This window comes from Chrysochloris asiatica, unplaced genomic scaffold (assembly GCF_000296735.1).
Source record: "Chrysochloris asiatica unplaced genomic scaffold, ChrAsi1.0 scaffold00116, whole genome shotgun sequence".
Classification (NCBI taxonomy): domain Eukaryota; kingdom Metazoa; phylum Chordata; class Mammalia; order Afrosoricida; family Chrysochloridae; genus Chrysochloris; species Chrysochloris asiatica.
The window spans coordinates 1,759,055-1,781,334 of record NW_006408634.1 but is presented as its reverse complement, the minus strand read 5'-3'; the positions used below and the strand labels follow the sequence as shown (position 1 = coordinate 1,781,334).

At 59.0% G+C, this 22,280-nt stretch overlaps 3 protein-coding genes across 3 annotated transcripts; 1 reads left to right on the top strand and 2 right to left on the bottom strand.

The window, feature by feature from the left end:
* Positions 1-1,377: 1,377 nt before the first annotated feature.
* TMEM86B (transmembrane protein 86B) lies at positions 1,378-4,174 on the bottom strand. Its single transcript, XM_006868296.1, has 3 exons — positions 4,133-4,174; positions 3,666-3,912; positions 1,378-1,760 (listed from the first exon to the last, which is right to left on the bottom strand). Exons 1-3 carry the CDS (start codon positions 4,172-4,174, stop codon positions 1,378-1,380), a joined length of 672 nt encoding a protein of 223 aa, XP_006868358.1.
* A 1,394-nt stretch (positions 4,175-5,568) lies between these two features.
* PPP6R1 (protein phosphatase 6, regulatory subunit 1) lies at positions 5,569-21,487 on the bottom strand. The gene is made up of 23 exons (XM_006868103.1): positions 21,458-21,487; positions 13,821-14,053; positions 13,191-13,377; positions 12,965-13,102; positions 12,756-12,821; positions 11,504-11,616; positions 11,319-11,432; positions 10,773-10,935; positions 10,539-10,691; positions 10,291-10,425; positions 9,980-10,044; positions 9,732-9,847; positions 9,559-9,644; positions 9,342-9,431; positions 9,169-9,266; positions 8,324-8,381; positions 8,065-8,240; positions 6,614-6,746; positions 6,339-6,514; positions 6,180-6,250; positions 5,973-6,054; positions 5,722-5,832; positions 5,569-5,644 (listed from the first exon to the last, which is right to left on the bottom strand). Exons 2-23 carry the CDS (start codon positions 14,045-14,047, stop codon positions 5,569-5,571), a joined length of 2,634 nt encoding a protein of 877 aa, XP_006868165.1. The 5' UTR covers positions 14,048-14,053; positions 21,458-21,487.
* Positions 20,173-22,190, top strand: LOC102818529 (basic salivary proline-rich protein 3-like). Its single transcript, XM_006868295.1, has 3 exons — positions 20,173-20,209; positions 20,818-20,936; positions 21,114-22,190. Exons 1-3 carry the CDS (start codon positions 20,173-20,175, stop codon positions 22,188-22,190), a joined length of 1,233 nt encoding a protein of 410 aa, XP_006868357.1.
* Positions 22,191-22,280: the final 90 nt, after the last annotated feature.

The window sequence follows — 22,280 nt, the reverse complement described above, 5'->3', positions numbered from 1 at the left end:
CAACTGAAATGTTTCAACCAACGGATGCAGCGCTGGAGGTGTTCACTCATCTATGCACAACTTTCCAAAAAGAGGTGACCCCACGGAATGCAGAAATCATCAAACACTATCATGACTATCCTTGGAAACTCTACACCGGGTCACCGTGAGTGTGAACCCACTCGACGGCACTTCACAACAACACCAATCATGACTATGGCACACAAGTAAAATGTTGCTGAAGATAATTCACAACCAGTCGCAGGGGCTGAGGCTCTGCTTGTCACCACGTTTCTATTCTATAACACATGGAGCGCCAACAGAGTGCTCCACCAGGCATCCCTCACGACGTCTGTTGTTGTTAAGTGCGTGGAGTCGGTTCCAAATCGTAGCGACCCTGTATAGGGTTTCCAAGGAGTAGCCAGTGGGTTTGAACCACTGACCTTGTGTTTTATCCCACAGCGTCACACCAGGACTCCTGTGTTACTATTGTTGTATGTACGTGTTGCAGAGTCGGTTCTGACCCATAGCAACCCTGTAAAGGGTTTCCGAGGAGAGGCTGGTGGTGTATTGCTGTAGGATCAGCACTGGACTCCGAAGCACAAGGTCAGCAGTTCAAACTCACCAGTTGCCCACCCTACACAGGGTCACTATGAGTTGGAATAGACTCCATGGCACTTATAAACAAACTTTTCATTACTTTTGACGCTCTGAAATTATAGCTAGGGTCCTGGTGTGGCACTGTAGGATATACCACTGGACTGCTAACGGTAAGGTCGGGGGTTCAAACCTACCAGCCACCTCTCAGAAACCCTATGAAGCGTCACTATGAGTTGGAACCAACTTGACAACAGCAACTACAAATTTTGTTAGATGATACCAGATGAATGAGTTCAGCTTGCTGATGAGTTTGAGCTGGGAGGAATTAACAAATGGAAAGGTACATTTATCAAGAAGGCTAAAGATCTTGCCTTAATGTGAAAAATATAACGCTTGTTACAAGTGTCAAAAGATGAGGCAGGCGGCTTCCATAAAGACTAACCACCTTGGAAACACCACGGGGTGGCTCAATTCTGTCCTATAAGGTCTCTCGGAGTCTAGGTCACATTCGTCACTCAATAAACATTTGTTACCATTCACTGTGATACCTACCCTACCCCAAATAATGAGACATCACCATTTCAACGCCCACTTTACTCAAGCAGGGTCAAAACAGACTAGTCAGGGGAGGCAGACTGTGGAACTCCTTGGCTCAGTGTAAATTCTGCAAACGGTGCTCATCATCCAGAGTCCCGGGGCATACTCCGTGGGACTCCTGTAGGGAGGGAGGTCTGGGAGGCCTGAGCATCCCATGGCAGCAGGGGAGGGGAGTGGATACCAACCTACCAAGCCCCCTGGTCAGCTGGTTTTGTGCCTCGGGCTGCAGATAGCCGACACAGCAAAGCAGACCTGGGCGGCGTAGTAGGTGGTCATGACCACCAGGCGGGAATGGGGCAGGGGCTGGGCAAAGGTATCCCAGGCCAGCACGGCATCGGAGATGATGAAGAGCAGGCCCCCCAGGCGGGCACTGCCGCCCCTGGCCAGGCCTCGCCACAGTACGGCAGCCAGCAGGAAGGCATAGACCGCCACAGGCAGGGTCATGTCGGCGGGCAGGTGAGGCAGCAGAAGGCTGAAGTACAGGCTGCTGACCAGGGTGATGGGCAGCAGGGTGGCCAGCCGCAGCGGGGAGAAGCCAAAGGCGGCGAGATAGAGGAGGTGGGCTACAGCAAAGGCAGCCATGCCTGCGAGTGGAGAGTGGGCGCCCAGTGAGGGTGGTGGTCCGAAGTCCTCCCGATGGCCCCTCAGCCATCCTGTCCCCACCCTGTGCCCCCACCACCATCATCTTGTTCGGGACCACAGTATCATTTCTCAACACAGCACAACACTGCAGTCAATTCCAACTCGAGGCGACCCCGTGTGCCTCCATTGGTTGTCGTCTTAACAAAAGGCACCTTGGTGGCACTGTGGGTTAGGTGCTGGGATGTTAACCTCAAGGTCGGTGATTCAAACCCACCAACTGCCCCGAGGGAGAACGATTCAGCTGTCTGCTGCGGTGAAGATTTACTGTCTGGGAAACACTCCATAGGACAGTTATGACTTGGATTCCACCCAATGGCAGTGGGATTTGTGTTTGTTTTTTTAAAAATCTTGATGGGAGCTGATTTCCAGGGTGTCTTCTTTCCCGTGGAGCTACCGGGTGGGTTATTGAGAAACCTCCAGGTTGGGGGTGGATCTTAAAACGTCCACCTAATTGTGTCCTGTCCCTGCTCACAACTTTCCACCAGCTCCCACGACTGGCTTCACTGAGTGGCAGGCATGGCCCACACCCCCTGCTCCTGACTCTGTATAGACTTAGCAGGTCCTCATCTACCTTGGGCCTACCTACAGCTAATCCCTGGGCCTGGAAGTCCCACCCACAGATGTGTCCTCACCTGGCTTCCTCCACTCCTTGGGGACTTTGCCCAGATGCTGCCTTCTTTATCAAGACCATTCCTGACCATCATGTTGAGGTCTGTACACCAACCCCACCCCGGATCGACCTTTAGTCTTCTCCACGGCCATTGTGGTGTGCCGCTGAGTTTTTTGTCTCATGCTGACCCCCAGGGACACAGCAGCAGCGCCCCCTAGAGTTTCCAACGGCTCTAGTCTTAGGAAGGCCCCTCTCCTTGCTCTGATCCCCTTCCGCTCAGGTCTTCTGACTCCTGCTTTCCTTAGCTTTCAGTCTCAAAACTGGCCCCCCAAATCTCACTGAACTGTGGGATGCCTTGTACTTGTGACCATTAGATAGGGCAAGCTGAGGAAGCCATCATAATTAGAGTAGGTGTTCATGCTGCAGGGCTGTGGGTGGGTTTGAACTGCCGACCTCTCCGCTAGCAGCCAAATGCTTAATTGTTGCACCATCAAGGTTTCTTCCAAGCCACTCAGCACCTCTGAGCGTCCTCCGGCCTGACTGCCCACCACACAGCTCTGCCAAGAAGCCTCCCCCAAATTTGGTTCATAATCTTAGTAACACTCAACTTCTCTGTAATCCAACTCCAAAGAGTGGGTTCCGACTCACAGTGACCCGAGAGGGCCATAGGGTTCACAAGGCTGTCATCTTGACGGAAGCAGACTGCCATGGTCTCAAATGGAGTGGCTGGTGGGTTCGAACTGCTGATCTGCAATTAGCAGCTGAGCACTCAGCCACGCCCTTGTTGCTAAGTGCCGTCCAGTCGGTTCCGACTCAGAGCGACCCAGCATAGGGTTCAAAGACGTTACTGCTGTCAAGTCGGTTTTGACCCATAGTGACCCTGTTTCTGAGGAGCAGCTGGTAAGCTTGAACAGCCAACTTTGTGGTTGAAATCGACTTTGCAGTAGAGCGCCTTAACCCACAGCACCTCACAGGACTCCTTCCAAGCCACTAGGACTCCTTAAACATAAAAGACACCAAATCCACTGCTGTCACGTGGATTCTGACTCCCAGTGACTCAGGACAGGGTGGAATTGCCCCACAGGGTTTCCCAGGTTGCACGTCTTTCCTGAGGCAAACAGCCTCATCTTTCTCCCAAGGAGCGACTGGTGGGTTCAAGGCGAGCTTTCTGTCAGCAGCCCGCTGCTCAGTGGGGTGGGGTGTCTTAAGTTAGGTCCCTGAGAGGGGTCCCGCTCACCGTGCAGGAAGGCTTCAGGCCAGATGAGGCAGACGTCCCCCACAGCTGAGCACAGCAGGCCCCCCTGGAGGAGGGTGGTGTAGCACCCGCTCGGGGCTCTGGCCCACAGACCTGCAGCTAGGCTGAGCACTGGCAGGCATTTGACCAGGGCGCCCAGCGGGGACGGCGGGTCCTCGGGGATCCAGAGGAGAAAGTAGACCATGCAGGTGAGGAAGAAGGGGCTGAGGAACTTGGCCACATTCAGGACCTTGGGGAGGGGGGCAGGGAACAGGGAAGGGCTGCTGGGCTCCAGAACCCCCCGACCTCAGGAAGGCTCAGCCCGTTCTGCATGCCAGGACCCACCACTCCAGCCCCCTTGGTCCCTGTACCCAGGTAAGGGGGCTCTAGCCCACCCTCTGCTGTCACAAGGCTTCCAGCCCCTTCAATCAAAAGCCCCTCCACCTCCCACCTCCCATAGGGGCGCTCACTTGGCCAGGCTCTCGGGGTGGCCCCCTTCCCCTGGCATCCATGCTGGTCCGTCACCCAGTCACCTCTGCCTGGGGCTGATGGCTTTGAGGGGTGAAAGGGAGGGAGGCGCATGGTTACACTTTAACCCAGAGAAGCGTCCTGTGGACTCCGGGGCTGATAACAGGTCTCTGGAGATGTCACCCCCATTCCAGAGACAGCCACGCCTGGCACCAGCTGATAACATGCCCACTAGGACCCCAGGGTCTGGCTTCTTCCTCCTTTTGAGGGCTGTGGGGTACAAGCCCCCAGCTGTCTGGTTCCCAGCCCACCAGAAGGGGGTGGGGACATGTTCCCACTGGAGACTAGGGGACATGACCACAGCCTGGAAGTCCTAGAGCTGGCCCAGTCCACAGCCCTCAGGCCCCTTGGTCCCCTACAAGTACACGTGGAAGGTGTGGATAAAGAGTGGCCTTGAACAGATGAAGCTGGTGAAGGCAGAGCTTGTCTCAGGAGTGTGAGTGTGACCGGTTTCCACCCTGACCCCTGGCAGTACGACTGTCTTCTCTGGTCCCGCTTGTACAGCCCTTGAGTTCAACCCATGTGACCCGAGAGGGCAGGAGCTTGAGGTGCTTTCCCTGCTGTGGAGTCTTAGGGCTGGGACTTGAGTCCCTACGGAGGGAAATCCCTTTTTGCTCTGGGCCCCCACCCCCCATGCAGCTGGCAGCACCAGTGGTCATCACCGTTTCCTTTATTGTATTTGCAATACGAAATAAAGCTCCAACAGACACGCACCACTCACGCAGCTCGCTCGGGGACAGGGCGTGGGGACAAGGTCACTTGGCTGCTGGGGCCAGAGCCCCTGACACTCGGGATGGGGGAAGCCCACTGGGGGCCGGAGAGGGAGTGATGGGACATTGGTGGTGTGTCTGGGCCCCCAGCCCCATTCCTGCAGACTGTGGGGGCCCTCCCCCGCACGCCCCCGCTCATGAGGCCCTGAGCTCAGGCTTCAACCCAGGGGCAGGGTCACTGGCTGGCCGGCCGGCCGGCCGGGTCGGGCAGGAAGGGGGAGCTTGTGCTTTGGGGCCGCCCGCGGCAGGTAGACAGACGACAGGCCAGGCGGTGCAGAGCCCACGCCTCGCTCTCCGAGTTAACGCTCTAGCTTTATTCCAGGAGGCAGAGCTCCATCATTTCTCAGTGCAAACGGGGGCGGGGTGGGCGGTCTCCCACGGGCACCAGCTCCTGGGAGCCCACACAGAGGTTGGTGGGGGCTCAGGACCCAGCCCTGCCCCCACCCAGGCAGGGTCCACGGGAGCATGGGTGTTGTGGCCGCAGCTGCCGCCAGGACCGAATCCTCACCTGCAACCGAGATGCCAGGATGTCTAACCAGCCCTGCACAGCCAGACACTGGGGACTCGGCCCCACTCCCACAGCCGCCCCCCCAGGGTCCCAGCTGTACTCACTGGGAACCTGAGGCCTCAGGCCCACTCTGGGCTGAACCATTGGGCATCGGAGGCGGCTGGAGGGCCTGGGCACTGTTAGGAGAGGGACATCAGGGTCACCTCAGGACCCTCGAGCCCCCACCTGCCCCGCTGGCTGCCCTGCGGCTCACCTCTGGCTTTGGAGCAGTCCCGAGAGCTCTGGATTCTCCTCCCCCTTGGTGGTCTCGGTGGTCTGCTCGGCCCCAGTGGCAGGGACAGAGGTAGAGGAGTCTCTGGTTGCACTAGGGGACAGGAAGAAGTTAAGATGAAGGCCCCTGGTGCAGGGTGACCACCAAGTAGCACCCAGTCGCAGACGAGCCCCTCTCCCCGCCCGGCACCTGAGGAATGAACAGCAACAGGAAGTGGGGGCAGGGAGACGCACCTGTCTGAGGAGCTGGGGGCGCTGTGCATCCCGCTGAGCATGGCCTGGAGGTCCCCAACACTGACCAGGGCCTGGCAGGGGGCTATGGTAGGTGGGGAGGAGTAAACACTGAGCTGCCCAGATAGGATGTGAGGTGGGGACAGCAGGCCAGGAGACCCGGATGGTGGGTGGTAGGGAGGGATGTGTGCGAGGGGGGACGGTTCTCACCCGCAGGCCCTGCGGCACAAACATCAGCAGAAGCTTCCTGAGGTGCTGAGGGGGGTACAGGGTCCTTAGACCTAGTGGGAGGCAGGTGGGTGGCTTGGGGTGAGGCCTCAATCTCAGCAGAATGCTGCCCCTCACCCACAGCTCCTCCCCAATACTCACCTAAGCTGCATGGCATCGCTGGCCGGAAAGAAAGCCAGACTAGGGGAGGGTGGGCCCTGGGGGCCATCGGGAGACCCCTGGGGCGCCGTGGGCTCCTCGTCCCTGGAGATGTGGGGACCTGTGGGGGCTTCATTAGGCACTGGGTCAAAGGTAGCCGTCCACTCAGGGCCTGGTGGGAGGAGTGTGAGAGCACTGAGCAGGGTGCTGGGATGGGGGGAGACTTGGTCCCACCCCCTCACCCCACTCCACTCACCCAGAGGTGCTGCTACCACTGGCTGGGTGCCAGGGCTCAGGTAGGAGGGGGAGCCAGCTCCTCCCCTGGCCATGTGGCCCTCGCCATCCTCTTCCTCCTCGTCGTCATCTTCTTCCTCCTCCTCTTCCTCCTCACTGTCTGTGCTGCCCCCGCTCCTGCCCCAAGAAACCTCCTGGTTAGGCATCCGCCAGCCACCCACACCAGATTCCCCTGGCCCCCCCACAACAGCAGGCTGAGCACACGTCTCCCCTCAGTGATAGGGGTGAGGAGATGAGGAGCCAGGGAGCTGTGTGCAAGACCACCTGGGGCACCAGGGTCTGCTGCGTGCACGCGCACACACGTAAACCCAGACACCTATACCGGGCGGGGGTGGAAGGAACAGTGCCATCTGGGAACCGGCTGTCTGTTGTGTAAACAGCCCTGGTGGCGCTATAGAATACACACTGGGTTGCTAACCACAAGATCGGCAGTTCAAACCCAGCAGCCACTCCTGAGGAAACGAGGAGGCAGTCTGCTCCTGTGAAGCTGAACGGCCTCAGAAGGCAGGGGCAAGTCTGTCCTACACGGCCACCTGAGCCTGTCCCTCCCCCAACGCCCAGCCTCCCTCCCTGGAAATAACTACAAGCAGCAGTCTTTATTTCAGGGACAATTAGTCCATAACTGAAGTGTGAGTGTGTGAGTGTGTGTGTGTGTGTGTGTGTGTAAGTACCAAGGGACAAAGGTGTGTGTGTGTGTGTGTGTGTGTTAGTGGGAGGGAGGAGCCTGGGGGAGGACAGAGTGACGTGGGCAGGGTGAGTTCTGGGGGGAAACAGAGTGCCCAGGGGAGGGGGTAAATTTAAGGCGGGGATACAGTGCCCAGGTATAAGAAAGGAGGAAGGTTTCTGGGGTGGGGGCACAGTGCCTGGAAGTAGAGAGGACCGGGGTAGGGGTGCCAGGACAGAGTGACCAGAGGCAGGGGGTATCCTAAGTGGTACTGTGGGGAGGCAGAGTGCTAGAGTGAGGGTGGAGAAAGCTTGGTGGGGAGAGTGGCTGGGGAAGGGGGTATCCTGGGGGGGGGGGGACAGTACAGTCTTCGTTCTGTGCTGACAGTCACACAGAGCCTGTTTTTGGCCTCAGGACTGTGTGCTACAAAGGGTACCTTGTCCTATCTGCAAATCCCACACCTTCATAAACCCCCATCCCACAGAGCTGTGAGCAGTCACTTCACAAGAGAACGCTAACGTGGTCAGAGGACCCAGGGTGACACCATATGCAGCTGCTGGAATGTGTGAGGTCCGCAAACCAAGCCCATAGGGCTCGCAGAGGGCACCAACAGTCAGACACAACAAAGTCACCACAAGCGCCAAGCCTATACCCAGGAGGAAGCAGCCAACTCAGACTGTCTTCCTTCTTTCTCGCCTCAGTCCAGCGGGGGGCACAAACGTGGCCAATGACAACCCAGGCCCTGAAGCAGGTCGGGCCAATAGAACTCACCGGACGTTCTGGTGCTGGCCGAGGCGGGCCCCCCTGGGCAGCTGGCCACCCCGCCAGGCACCCTCCTCACCATCTGACTCCCCGGAGCCTGGACCCTCCTCATCCTCCACCTCCTCCTCGTCGTCAAACTGCTGGATGCGGTCCTTGTAGCAGATCTCCAGCAGGTTGGAGTTGGGCTAAGGAGGAGGGCAGACAGGGTGGGCCTCACTGCCCACAGCGCCCTTCCCACCACCACCACAGCAGAGGGGGCCACACTCACGTTCTCGTCATCGGCGTTGAGGGAGAAGGTGATGTTGGCCGTCTTGTCAAACGGAGCACTATGGGGAAGTCAGGAAGCGTGAGGTGGATTCGGTGAGGAGGGAGCTCCTCTCTCCCTGGTGCTCATTTGCCAGACTCCCGGACTGCCCTGTGACCCCCCCAAATCTACACCCAATTCAACCAGTGGTCAGTGTGGAGAGCTGGGTGCCTTTGGCCTCATGGATACTGGCACTTAGAATTTTCTGTTATTTTGTTACCGTTAAGAATCTACACAGCAATTCACTACATGTACAAGTCACTGACACCGCTGCCAGTCTCGGGGCTATGCAGCCACCCTCACCCCCTCCCATCTGCTCCCCGACCCTGACAAGCACTCACTGGCCCCTAAGATCTCTAGCAAACCTTCCGAGTTGTTGCCAGTTTGATGCCACAGATCGACCTTGAAAGAGCAGGATGCTCCCGGCAGACACTCTTTACTGGCTGAACTACTATTTTGCCATAAGAAGACTCGGGGGTTGTGTTGGGCTGAAGGTTTAAAGACCATCTCAGGGCAACAGTTGTAGAGCTTCCTCCAGTTTCCAAGATTCCAGGAAATTTGGAGTCTATGAGGATTTGGAATCCTGTCCTACATTTTGACCGAAATGGTCAGTAGTGGTGGCCGGGCACCCTGGTCATCCCTTTAGGACTTCAATGGAGACCGTGAAGAGCTGGGGAAGGAACAGCCATAGGGGACCGAGAACCAGGGTGCAGGGACTCATCACATGACTGCCCCACAGGGCGTAGGAGCTGCCTCAGGAGTGGGTCTGGCCCGAAGCACACGGGGAGGCGAGGGCTGGGGACACTCACTTCACACTTTCCTCCTGCTCCCCGAACTCCTCATCATTGAAGCCAAAGTGGTCAATGAAGGCTGAGGTCATGCGCTGCATCTGGAAATCCATGAAGGCCTACGGGGGGCGGGGGGCACAGTCAGGGCCTGCTGGGGCAGCACAGGGTCTCTGGGGGTCCCGAGCTGAGCCCACCTGCTGCAGCACGGCCTCCTCGGGGAAGCTGAGCTCCTTCAGCCGGTCGTCCTCGTCATCGCTGGACGAGTGCAGAGGCCGGGTGCTCACCTGGGGGCCGGGAGGATAACCAGACCATGTAAAGGGCAGGTCCAGCCCACCCACATCCCAGGTGTGAGGGGTCCCAGAGAGTGGCTCAGCCAGCACAGGGTCCTGGGGTAGGGGTGGCAGGGCTCACCAGGTCTATGGTGTTCTTCTTGTTGGTCTCCGCCAGCGGCCCCGCCACAAAGGCCTCCCAGCGCTCCTGCTGATCCTCTGGCAGCTCTGCTTGGGGAGAGAAGGCAGCCATGAGGGGGCGAGGCCTCCTTCCAGGAAGATTACCGCGCTCCCCCCGTCGGGCAGGCCCCTCACCCTTCAGCAGCTGTCCAAGTTGCTCGGCATTGGGACCCTTCTCCGCATTCTGCACCAAGGCGTTGGCTATCCGCGTCAAGTGGCCCATGTAGCCTTTCCGAGGACCTCCCTCAGATCTAGATAGAGCAGACTTAGCTGAGCACTCAAGTCCTCCAAACTCCTACGTCACTCACACAGAACCCGCCTGGGACTCTGTCCCCCTAGGTCATGTACACACACGCACACACAGCAGGGGGTACCACACTCACTGCACGCGATCGTTCTCCTCCCAGGACGTCAGGATGCGCGTCACCAGGCGGCACTGCTGCAGTAGCTGTGGAGAGTGAGGTGCACCTCAGGCAAGGGTGAGGTGGTCTCTGGCCATCCTGCCAGTAGGAGGCCTCACTGCTCAGAGCAGTGGCCCTCACAGACTCATGGCTCCCGCCCGCCATCACCCTCCTCAAACCCTGAGCCTGGATCAACCCCCACTCCTCACTATGGTACAAGTGCCCTGAGAAAGGGATGCACGAGGGGGATGTGTAAGACCCTCTCCCTGCCCACAACTCAAACCCCTGCTCACGTGTCTGACCGCAGGGTTGGGGACAGGGGTATCTGGGCTGCTGTCAGGAGGAGGCCCTGCGCTCAGCATGGCGCTCACACACATCTCCACTTGGGCATGCAGGAAGTTGTTGAAGACGTAGTGGAAGAAGAGGTCCTGAGAACAGAGAAGCAGCGCAGCTAAGTCCCTGTCCTCCTCAGCGCACCCCGCCCCCGCATGGTGTTGGGCACCCTTGGGGCCCAGTCCTCACGGTCACCCAGCTCCCGCACCAGCATGGTGTTGGGCACGTCCAATGCCAGCAGCTCCTGTGTCAGGGCCGTATCGTGGGCACTCAGGGCGCTGGCCAGAAGCTTGACCACGTGCAGGCGCATGTTCCCCAGTGGAGGGGCCAGGCTGCCCCAAGTTGTCTGCAGCGCCTCCAGCTGTAGGGGTGTGGGAGGCTCAGATGCAGCCCTTTCCCCACCATGCCCCTCCTGACACCCAGGCCAGCCCGCCTGGCCCACCTTGGGGGGCTCAAGCAGCAGCTGGTGAAAGCGGCCGAGCCTCGGCCGCAGGGCATGTAGGGCGCCGAGACTAGACACGGGGTTCTCCAGGGCACCCTGGGCCAGCAACTCCAGCTGCCCGTCCACACTGCAGAAGAAGTTATTCACGGGCACAGACTCTGACCTGCAGCAGGGGACAGAATGAGAGGGCAGAAGCCACCCACTTCAGGCATGAAGGGCTGGGGGCTCCAGTCTGGAACCCCACGAGCTCAATGCGAGACAGAAGGGCAGGGTGAGCAGGGCACTGTGGGTCAGCAGTACAAGGGGCATCTGGAAGTAACATCAGAGCACAGTTTGGAGGGATTGGGGGTGGGCACCAGGCAAGAAGCCGGAAGACAACGAGCAGTGCCTAGGGAAGGCCGAGACGCGATTCTGAGACGGACTCCCCAGGAAGAGGATGGGCAATACGATGGCAGACAGGCCAGTGGCCAGGACAGACACGGCAGCACTCACACTCAGGAGCTCAGGTGGGGAGTGGGCTGCATGTGGCCCCAACAGCAACCCTACCTGGGCCTCCTGGGCTCCAGCAGTGTTAGAAGCACCTGGATCCCATTGACAACAACAGACTGGTTCTGCTTCCCCTCGAACATGTTGCTCAGAAGCTGCTCAATCGTCTCCTCCCTGAGATGACAGGGTGGTGAGGTGGAGGTCGGGCCACCTGGGGTCCCCACGCCCTCCCTAGGAAGACGTACTTCTCGAGGGTGCCCAGTAGTGGGTCGGGCTCAGGGCTCTCCTGGACCTGGATCATCTGCTCCCGGCTCAGGCGGATGATGTCGCACAGGGACTGGGATGCGTTGGAATGTTGCTGGGGGAGGGGCAGAGGGGAGCACCCTGGTCCCTGACTGCCCTAGAGGCCCAGGCACCTTGTGGACAGTGAAATTGCTGGCTCATGGTTTACAAAGTGTCAGGGAAGGAGGGACACAAACCCAGGGTGCAGGTGTTACAAGGGAGGGACCATAGAGGGGTGAGAGAGGAAGAGATGAGCCAGGGGAAGCAGGGGGCAGGGAGCTCTGTTCTACACAAAATGCCAACACATGCTCCTAGCCACACTACCCATCACAACCCCCATAGGGGAGGACCAGCCAAACCCCCATCAACAGACACAAGGAACATATAGCGTGGTCTCCCTGCACAGCTACCAAGACACGTGGCGTTCTCACAGATGCTACAGCACCAGGAACCTTGAAGACGCTATGCTCAAAGAAACAGGCCAGTCATGCAAGACCACGTACTGTACAACTCTAGACACAGGGAGTCTAGGACGGACAAATCCAGGCAGGTGACTACTGGGGGCTGGGGTATTGTGGAAAATGGGAGTTTTGGGGGAGACAAAAAGTGTTCCAAAACTGACTATGGTGATGGGCACCCAACCCTGTGGCTATCACAGAAAGTCCTGCGCTGACAATCAACGTGGGTGAGCTGTGTAGTATGGGAGTGATATGCTGATAAACCGGAAACGAGTGGCATGACAGACGTCTGAATCCAGTCGGCAGCACTGCCGCGGCCCCCACAAGCGTCCCTGCAGGTATGACAGTGACCACCCCTCACCCCCAGGCTGCTGGTACACAGGTGGGACCGGGTGCAAGGGTCCCTGCTCTGCAGGCCTGTGGACCACATGGAGGCTGAGGACGGCATGGGGACACAGGGCCTCAGAGCCCAGAGGTGTCAGCACCCAGGCTACCTCGCTGAAGTTCACCCTGCAGAGGGATGGGGAGAGGGCAGACAGGAGCGGGCCATAGGGGTGGGCATGGGTGGTAGGAACAGTGGGAGCCTGGTGTCAGGGACCCTCTGGGATGTTGGTCAGACCCTGACCCCTCAAGAAGTTACTGTGGAAACTTTCTAGCACGTGAAAGAAAGTCAGCTGGCTGCTTCCTTTGTTGTTAGCTCAGAGAAGAGCCAGGAAAGCTACAAAAAGCCTGGAGGCCGGCAGCAGCGGGCACTCACATTGTCGTCTTTGGAGGGGTGGATTAGCTCAATCAGCCGCTGGACAACCTTTTCTTCGTTGAGCCACTGAGGATGAGAAGACTAAGATGAACTGTCTGATACTTGCAGCTGACCCACCACGGCCACCTGAGCTAGTACAGTTGTCCATCGGCCCTGGGTCAGTCTGGAGCCTCGAGAGGGCCGGGACAGGGGGGCATATGATAACTCACGTTGACGACGTCATGCCGTAGCTGGGGCCGCTCCACGCAGGTAAGCAGTCGCAGCAGCAGGTCCATGATGGCCGAAGTGCCAATGTGCTGCAGAAGCAGGTCCACGAAGTCGTCCTTCTTGCGTAGGAAGGACACGAGCTGGGGACACAGGGAGACAGGTCATGATGGCGCAGGCGGGCCCGGGGCTGCCGCATCGACAGACAGACAGGTAGGTAGGCAGGCAGACCTGGTCTGTCTTGCGGTTGATGAGGATGCCCATGACCTTGCTGAAGAAGCTGGCCAGCAACGGGTTGAGGCTGCCAGTGCTCTGCAGGAAGCCATAAAGCCGGTTCAGGAGGGCCTCGTCAGCGCCCAGGGCGTCGTTAATCTGGGGTACGTCTGAGGTCAGGATCTCACATGCCACGCTCGGGTACCTGGGGGCAATGCTGACTCAGTGGGGCACCAGATACATGAGCTGACGTGCCCACCCTCCCAGGATGTGGGGGTGTGGGAGACACAGCAGAGTCCAAGGAAGATGAAGGTGGAAGATGAGTCCATCCCCCTGTCCCAAGTCCCACACCACCAGTTGGACGGTAGGTCCTGCCATCCATCTCTGGGGGCTCCCTGGCCCCACTCTGCCTCTGCTCAGAGCTCCTCTCACCTCCTGCGGCTCTCCCTGGGGGTCCCTACCACCAGCCCGGTCCCCACCTGCTCTGAGGATAGAGTGTGGCTTCATCAGCTGGGGTCTCAGCCCCTTGGTCTGACCCCATTTACTCCTCCCTTCATGGACCCCCTCCCTTCTTCATCCCCAACACCTCCCCAGAAAGGAGCTGGGACCTCTCCCGTCCCCTCAGTCCACAGGGACAGAGGAGCTCACTTGTAGCGTAGGCGTTCCTCGCCACTGGCCGGCGGCTCCTGGGTGATCCAGGCCACCATGGCCTGCAGGTGGGGCGGCTGCAGCAGGAAGTCGAGCAGCTTGCGGTTGACCACCTTACACTCCTGTAGCACGTCCTCCTCGTCCAGTAGCTCGGGCAGACTCAGGTCCTCCCGCTCTAGCAGTGTGTCGATGTGCGAGCTTGTGTGCAGATCAAACTTCCAGAACATGGCGCCCTGCGGACACCAGGCGGCTCAGCAAGGGGTCCGTGTGGGACCCCCAAACCAGCCCCAACCCAACACACTTCAGTGCTGCCTGGGGGCCCCAAGGCATCCCCGCCACCTCAGCCCAGGGTCACATCACGCTCCATGTCCCCAACAGGCTAACGGCCCTAAGTATGGTCACACACAGGGAGAGGCCTCAGGCCCTACTGTGCCTGCATTTGTCCTCCTCCGACTCCCCCAGCCCGCCCGCCCCCAAGCACCGGTGCCAGATCAACTCCCGTCTGTTTGCCGAGTAAATTCAGACACCCTGTAACGGCCAACTTGGCCACTGCCTGGCCCAGCAAACACCCAAGGTCATGGGAGGGCCCTGGGGCACCTCCAGGCAGTGGCTGTTGCCTGGATGCTGCACACGCACACGTATGTACATGCACTCATATCCATGCAAACACACATACACACTCTTCCCACCCCACTGCTGTCCTCAGCTCTGACCCAGCAGAGTGGACAGCCATCACGGGAGGATGCATCCTGGCGTCTCTGCACAATATCTGCCACCCCCTCCTGACAGGCATGAACAGCAGTGTGTGCTGAGCACTGGCGGGCACTGATGTGGGCATTATGCCCTGTCCACTGTGGGGACAGAGCTGCGAGGCGGCAGATGGGCCATCGGATAGACAATGACACACTGGTGTCTACACATCCGCTGTAGGCCAGCCCCCCTTACAGGCAGAGCAACCACATGCTGGTTCCACATCCCCTGACCTCAAGGTTGTCTGTGGTTCCCCATCCCAGCCAAGGCCCTCAGCTCACCAGGGTTCCCAGACGCCCTTCCTTGCGGGTCCATCACATGGAGGTGCCAGAGGCCATGGGAGAACCCTGACCTGCCATGCCCCAGCGTGGGGTCGGCAGCCCATGTACCTGGAGCCCCAAACACACAGAGTTCCCTTCCTACCCTCCACACCTCTTCATCAAGTGTGGGGAGGCGCCCTTCCAAACACCGACCTGCCGGCCTCAGCCCACAAGTCTCATCTGGGGACTTCAGAGGAAAACTGTGACCTTGCAGGTCCTCTGTCCCCTTTGTCCCACAGAATTGCTCTCACTTCACAATCCTGACAAGATGGGATGCCTGATCCTTAAGCCCTCATGGACCACTGAATGGAAGGAAGCTGAGGAGGATCCCGTCGGGAGGAGAGGGGTGCCAAGGTGACATGGAGACGAGCACCCACTTCCCACTGCCAGGACCCACCTTCAGGTATACAGCAAGCCTGGCGCCCACACCTTCTAAACCCCAACTCCACCAGGTCTGCTTTCCCAAACACGACGTGTGCAGCCCACCACCTAGGCTGCATGCTACCTGCTGGCAGGCCACAGCCCAACACAGCTCTCCACTCTCCCGACCCCCACAACAGTGCCCTCCTGGGGGGCACTCTCCTGGCACACGTAGCCACAGATGCCGCCACAGCCTGCCCACCCCACACAGCACACACAACTTGCATCAGGCCCCTCACATGCCAGCCAGGCTGACAGCAACCCTGACCACTTGCTCCATCATTGTCCTAGCCCGGGCTGCAGCAGCCTGGTGGCAAATCACAGAGCCTGGAACCCCTCAAGTTTCCTAAGGCCCTTACCACAGAACCCATGAGAGAAAACTCGACTACAGACTGCCTCCATTCCGACCCTCAATGACCTCCCACAGCGCAGGACAGCACCCCAAATTCCTGCCCGAGCCACCGGGGGGGAAGCAGCTCCCCTTTTCGCTCCTCTCGACACTCCCACTCCCTCAGGGACCCTGTGCTTGCTGCTACATCTACCTGGGAGGCCCTGGTCACCGGCTCTGTCCCCTATTTCCACTCTCTAGTCCAGCATGAAGGCTGACCCTCCTCAGTCTCCCAGCTCAAAGATGGATTCAAGGGCTCACGTTACGACCTGCTCAGCTCTAGCCACCGTGGGCAAATTCCCGTCCACTGCACGTGAGGACAACCATGCTGAGTACATGCCTCACATGTGGACAATGGTTACCCAGCATACACACTTCACATGGGAATATCACGCTATGTACATACCTCACAAGAGAATGACATCACATTCCATACATGCCTCACACAGAACAGCATCCACCATGAATATGCACCCCCCACAGGAGGGCATCCAGCTTGTGCACACATCTCACACGGAACGGCATCACTACATACACTCTGCACATGGGGATAACACTCACTCTGAGTCACCAGGGTGACGGCCATGCCTCACAGGGATGACACCCACCCTTCAAACTTCATCTCTCATACTTTGGACATGTTGTCTGTCAGGAGGGACCTAGCCTTGGGAGGGTCAGTGAAGAAGTGACCACTTTTTCCCATCCCAGTGAGATGGGCTGACACAATGGCTCCCATAATGAGCTCACACGTGAGAAGAGTTGTGAGGATGACACATGGCAAGGCAGTGTTTCGTTCTGTCATGGTGAGTCAGAATCAACTTGACGGCACCTAACACCACCTGGGCCAGAACACTTACCCTGAGCAAGCAGTCACCGACCAACCCTAACATGGCCAATTCCTGACATGAACCGCACAAGAGGTGAAGCGCATGGCCCTCTGCACACACAAGCTTCAGATTTCCACCCCGCAGATGGTGTCTGGGGGTGACCGTGTGCAAGAGAGTGAGCTACCAAGTAGCCAGAGGCTCCCCAACTCCCCAGCGAGGAGGAGGAAACTGTCCCCAAAGTCACAAGTTTATATGAATGGTCACAACAGGTGAATTCAGAGAGTGAAAGGAGGTTAGTGGAAGCCGGGATGATGAGGAACAAGGGCGAATGGGGACAGGGGTGACTGTACTCCATGCCAGTAAAGCACCCAGAGGTTACACAGGTGACTTGTACCTCATGTGACGCCTACCTCATGAAGCTGTTATCAAAAGATAGCTGCCACCCCAGGCCACCTGGTGAGGCTAGGTCACCCAAGAGCAGACCAGATGCCAATTGGCTGGACAGAGCTGGAGTACAGGGAGGGCCCCCATCAGGGGAAGTACCCCCAAGGTCCTCCCTTGCCCTCTCCATCCCCCATTGTCAACTTCTCTGAACTAAGCCTCCCCTCCAAGGGGACAGGACCACCGGAGACCAGTGCCCAAACCTGGCACTTCTTGGTCCCTTATCTTGTCTCTACAAGACAGCAAGGGGACGCATTACTATCATTATCCTGGTTTACAGATGTGGAAACAAGGGCCCGCGGTGTTGGAGGCCAGCAAGGAGGAGCCAGGATTCTAGTGGCCTCCGAGTCCCTGGCTCTGGTTTCTTGGCGGAAGGTGGATGTTCCTAAAGCTGAGGCACATGCTCATTTCATTACTTTTTGGTTTTGGTTCATACACATCTCTACGGCACGTGGTTACTGGGTGCAGACTACTGCCCCCAGCCCAAATGCCTTGCCCTTGTGCCCCATTCCCACCAGCCTTTCCAGAGGGTACATGGGCACGGGAAGCCAGGTGTGCAGACAGTGTGGGTACTGAGGTCCCAGGACTTCTGCTTGTTCCCCCGCTTGTCTCTCACCCCAGGGAACGCCTCCACAAACCAGAGGTGGCTGGAAGGCTTCCAGGTGGTTGTGTGGCCAAACACTGGCTCTCACACTCTGAACTAGGTGACAATGTTAAGGAAGGTACAGGAGATGGGAAAATACAGGACCTTTCCCTCCACAACCTCCAGGTCCAAGTCCCCACGCTCAGCCTCCACCTTCTAACTAACTTGGCAGAGCATGCAGACCACAGAGGTGTTTCAGTCCACACACTCTCAACACGGTAAACCTGGGCCCAGCACACGGCATCCAGTAGCTTCGCTCCCCCATCTATAAAATGGGGACAAGAATCTCCACAAGAAGGGCTGCAACAAGCACCCCCGTGGCCCCTCACTGAGACCTCGATTCTTCCTGGGCAAGGGGGAGACGGAAGAGGCAGCTGCTCCGTCTTCCTGAGCAACCCAACTGCTCCTCAGTACCCCCGCCCCCACCCTCTGCAACTTTCAGCAACTTCTAGAAAACGGAAGTGACAGCCCATGGTTTTCAGCAGCCGTTTGAAAACCGTGCCTCTGACTGCAAAAGGAAGGGGGTATTTATACATGACAGAGAGCCACTAGCCGCCCTCTACCACAGTGGGCCGTCACCAGAACCTGAGGTTCTCCTCCAGCTCTCTCCCCAGGCCTGCAGGCCCGACCCCAGTCAGGCCAAGCCTAGCTGTCACTCCCAAAGAGCCTTCCACCCAACAAAGCTTCAGCAGCCAGGGAAGCCGTGCTCCTTTCCTGCCACCTGCTCCCCGGTCCTGGTCCTGAGGCACCTGGAAGTGGGGATGAAGAGCATCCCAGGAAGGGCCACCTGGAGGGCCCATGCCCAAGTGAATGGGATCAGAGGGCAGAGGAGGCAGGGAGAGGCCACTTTGGGCCACTGACCCGTTGCCCAGCCTCGGCTGTGGCGATGACAGGCCCCGGGTTGCTGCCCTGATTAGAAACTGGCCGGGCAAGTCCAAGTGTGGGGAAGAGAGCCTGTTCCAGTGGTTGAGGGAGGTGGCCTGGGCCCAGCCCCTTAAAGGGCCCGACAGCCAGTAGCCTCTGGCCAACTTCCCCTTCACCCAGCCAGTGCCCAGATGGCAGAACAGAGACCAATGCCCAGGGTCTGGAGGGCAGTCAGGGGCAGAGGAAGCCGAGGTCAGGATGAAACAACAACCCCAGCGACTTCTAAGCGACTACACCACTGGGGAGAAGGAGCCACGTAAGCCCACGAACAGGGGGACCTGGGGAAGAGCCTGGGAGGGGGGGTTGCCCAGCTCAGGCCAAGGACTGGGAGTGCCTGCTCACACTCCACACTAGCCTCCTCCTCCCGCAGCACAGAGCAGAAGTGGCTCCTAGGGGAGAGCAGGCCCTAGCAGTTAGTTAGCAGCCTGGCATTTAACCCGCTGAGTGTGTCACCAGAGCTCCTTGTAATGGCCACAAGTTTGTAATGGTCACAAGCCAAGCCCCACTGGGTCTCAGTCTCCCCACCTGCAGAACACCTCACAGGGCTGCCTTCAGGTAGCACATCCCAGGGAAGGGCCCACAGAACAGGCGTTCAGAGGAAGGATAGCTGACTTGGTGAGGGAGGGGACTGTATCCCTCCCACTGAAACCTACACAGCTCGCAGCCCCCAACTGCACCTAGTCATCCTTTTTTCCTTCGGTTCTCTAAGCAACCAGCCACCACCTCCATGAAGCCCCCAGCAGCCCCACGTCCCATGACAGCAACCACTCCTAGAGCACCATTTACAGTCCAAGCACTTGCTGAGTGAGTGAAGGCTGGCATCCAGAGGAGGCCCCTAGGTGGGGCACACGGCACACCCTCGACAGGTAACCCAGAGATTGGTGGTTCTAACCCATCCAGCAGCAGTGTAGGGGAAATGGACCTGGCGGGCTGCTTCTGTGGATCACAGATGCTGCCCTATCCCAAATAGGATTCTCCCAAGTCTTAAATCAACAACAAAAACCAAACCAAGCTGGGTGTGGGGGCTGAACTGCTGAGTTCACTTGACCAGAGCCTGAAGAAAAATTCAGCAGGGTGGGGATGAAGAGGTAACCTCCAATGGGCCAATGAAGGTAAGTACGCACACACTCGAGCACACACACTCACAAAGCCACAGTTGCTCAAGTGAGCAGAGAAGTTCAAATGACTATAAACAAGGGCTTGTCCACTCTGACACTGCTGACCGTGCAGGCCAGGCAAGCCTTCATCCCCCACCAGCCATCAGTGGACCACTGTGCAGGGGCTTGTGTGGTACTATGATGCTGGACGCTAAGCCACCTGGTATCTTAGACACCAGCAGGCGTCTGAGGAGCACTTCTGAAAGGCCTGGAGATTCATTTCTGAAAAGTAGCTCATGGAAGCCCTGTGGGTCACCACAGAACCCCGATCTGCAACGTGGGTGGACCCCAACTATGAAAGCAAAACACTCCAAGATGAAGATGGCGCCGGGCTGGGCATCCTTTCATTCTTTTGTACAGGGGGCTGCCATGAGCCAAGAGTTGACTCAACGCTATGTTGTGGGGCCCTGTGTACAATGCACCCCTGACTTCAATCCCACGGAGGCACGGAGGCTGGTAGCACTGTCTCAGTCATGACAACCATGTGCTCACGTGTGCCCCGAGGTACAACCACCTCAGGTGAGAATCACACAAGAGCCGATCCCAGGCTAGACAGATGCTGAGCAGGTTACTTCATCCTGCATTCTACAGAAATCCAACTCCACACCCAGAATAAGCCCTTAAGGAAGGCACTTTTGTCCCCATCCTAAAAAAGAAAAAGAGGAAGCAACAAGCTGATGATCAGCATGCCCTTGTTGCCCCTAGCAAGCTGGGACTTGAACCTTAGACAAAAGAGCTTGCTCTAAAATATTAACCTTCACTGCCTCCCAAAACCCACTGCAAAGGAGGACTTGATTCCAACTCATGGAAAGCCTGCAGGCCAGAGGAGAACTGCTCATAGGGAAGCCTCATCTTGCTCCTGTGGAGTGGCTTGTGGCTTTGAACTGCCCACCTTGCCGTTAGCAGCCCAAAGCTCAATTCACTGCGCCAACAGAGTTCCTTCTCAGAAAAGGCTTAAAGAAAAACTCCGAGAGAGAGAACGTCTCAAAGACAGCAAGGAACGCCAAGCAGCGGGCTTCGTGAGGCAGGCAGGCAGGCGTGTTGCAGGCTGTGGTGGCCTGGCCACAAGCTCGCTGCACGCAGGCGCCCAGGATGGGCACACAAACCACACGCACCGTTCACTCTAGGCCCTTCCGAGTCCCTGCCGACGTCAGCCTGCGGGCGCCCAGGGGCTAAGCACCTCCACCTCAAGTTGGGTGCAGCGGCACCCACCCCACCCCCCGAGCTTTTCAGTGCTCTGGACCCGGTCCCAAGGCTGCCAGCACACCTTCATCTTTCTTTCCAGAAACATCTTCCTGTTGGTCTGGGCTGGGCGCCGTAGAACATCACCCCCCGCCCTGCTCCCTGGGAAGCGCCTGCATCCCACCTTCCCGGCCGCCGGCCAGCCCTTCTTCACACTCGCCATCTGTCACCTCCCACTCAGCCTCCTTCCTCCACGGACACGACAGCCCCCCCCCAACCCCACCCGGCCCGGCCAGTCCCGCCACTCCGGCCCGGGCTCCGCGGGCCCCACTTCCCCGTCGGGCTACAAGTCATTGTGACTGATGGCCGGCCGGCCGGGCCTTTGTCTCCCCCGGGGCAGGCCCTCACCTCCGGCCAGGGTGACAGGCGGGGCACCGGGAGACAGGACGGAAGAGGGCCGAGTCTGGGGGTCCCAGATGGAGGGGCGGCGGAGGGTCCCACAGGGGGCGAGGCTAGGGGGCCAGGAACTCCGTGGGGAGCCCCCAGTCGGGAGGAGCCGAGGCTTCCGGGGTCCGGTCCACTCACCTGCGCGCGGGGGCGGCGGCTCCTCGCACTCGGGGCTCATCGGGGCGTCCCCCCCCCCCCCCCCGCCGCAGGCGGCTCCGACCCCTGGTTCCGGGGCCCGGTAAGTGGGGGCGGGGGCGACGCCGGGGGTCTCGCGGGGCGCTCGGTGCGCAGGCGCCTCCGTCTGCCGGAGTTCGCGCGGTCGCGCACGCGCCCTTGGGTTAATGGGGGGGCTCCGCGCACCGAGCCCCACAGTTCCGCGGTGAACGCGGAGTGTGGGGGTAAGTCACGGGAGCTGCGCAGGCGCCTCCGGCTTCGACGACAAGGACCGCGGGTGGCGAGCTGGGCCACAAGGCCTGAGTGGAGGCCGGCGGAGTCGCCCCGGTTTCCTGAGCCCCGCGCCCCGCGGAAAAAGCAGACGGCAAGGAGGGAAAGGTGTCCTCCTCCGCCGTTCGAACGAGTCGCAGTAGTGAGCGGCCACCGACGGAAACTGAGGCCCACTTCCTCAGCCCTCCATCCCCGAAAACGACTGGGTACCCGGCGTCTGCAGTCCTCTCAGGCCTCCGACGCCCGGCTACCTCCGCCACTATCCCACAATCCCCCGAGCGCCCAGAACGCCAGAGGCCCCGCCCTCCTGATCCTTCCCGCTGCGCAGGTGCACCGCGGCCGCGCCCCGAGGTACGCATGCGTCTCAGAGACAGGAGCTCCCTACCCCGCCCATCCGGGACGCCGATGCCGCCGCGCCTGCGCTTAGTTGTGCCAACGCTCTCTCCCCAGATAAACCCAGGCGGCCCAACGCGCAGGCGCCACCCCACACCCTGGAGCCAATTTCTCTACGACTCTA

Excerpts from the sequence above, each read along its gene's own strand:
- LOC102818529 (XM_006868295.1), top strand. The coding sequence starts at position 20,173 with ATGTGCTCACGTGTGCCCCGAGGTACAACCACCTCAG. Across the intron at positions 20,210-20,817 it reads CCGAGGTACAACCACCTCAG|GCCCTTCCGAGTCCCTGCCG; the intron begins GTGAGAATCACA and ends CGTTCACTCTAG. Across the intron at positions 20,937-21,113 it reads TTTTCAGTGCTCTGGACCCG|CCTCCTTCCTCCACGGACAC; the intron begins GTCCCAAGGCTG and ends CCTCCCACTCAG.
- TMEM86B (XM_006868296.1), bottom strand. The coding sequence starts at position 4,174 with ATGGATGCCAGGGGAAGGGGGCCACCCCGAGAGCCTGGCCAA. Across the intron at positions 3,913-4,132 it reads CACCCCGAGAGCCTGGCCAA|GTCCTGAATGTGGCCAAGTT; the intron begins GTGAGCGCCCCT and ends CCCCTCCCCAAG. Across the intron at positions 1,761-3,665 it reads GCCTGAAGCCTTCCTGCACG|GCATGGCTGCCTTTGCTGTA; the intron begins GTGAGCGGGACC and ends CTCCACTCGCAG.
- PPP6R1 (XM_006868103.1), bottom strand. The coding sequence starts at position 14,047 with ATGTTCTGGAAGTTTGATCTGCACACAAGCTCGCACATCGACACACTG. Across the intron at positions 6,055-6,179 it reads TTGTGCCGCAGGGCCTGCGG|CCCCCTGCCAGGCCCTGGTC; the intron begins GTGAGAACCGTC and ends CACCTACCATAG. Across the intron at positions 5,645-5,721 it reads GGACTGCTCCAAAGCCAGAG|TGCCCAGGCCCTCCAGCCGC; the intron begins GTGAGCCGCAGG and ends CTCTCCTAACAG.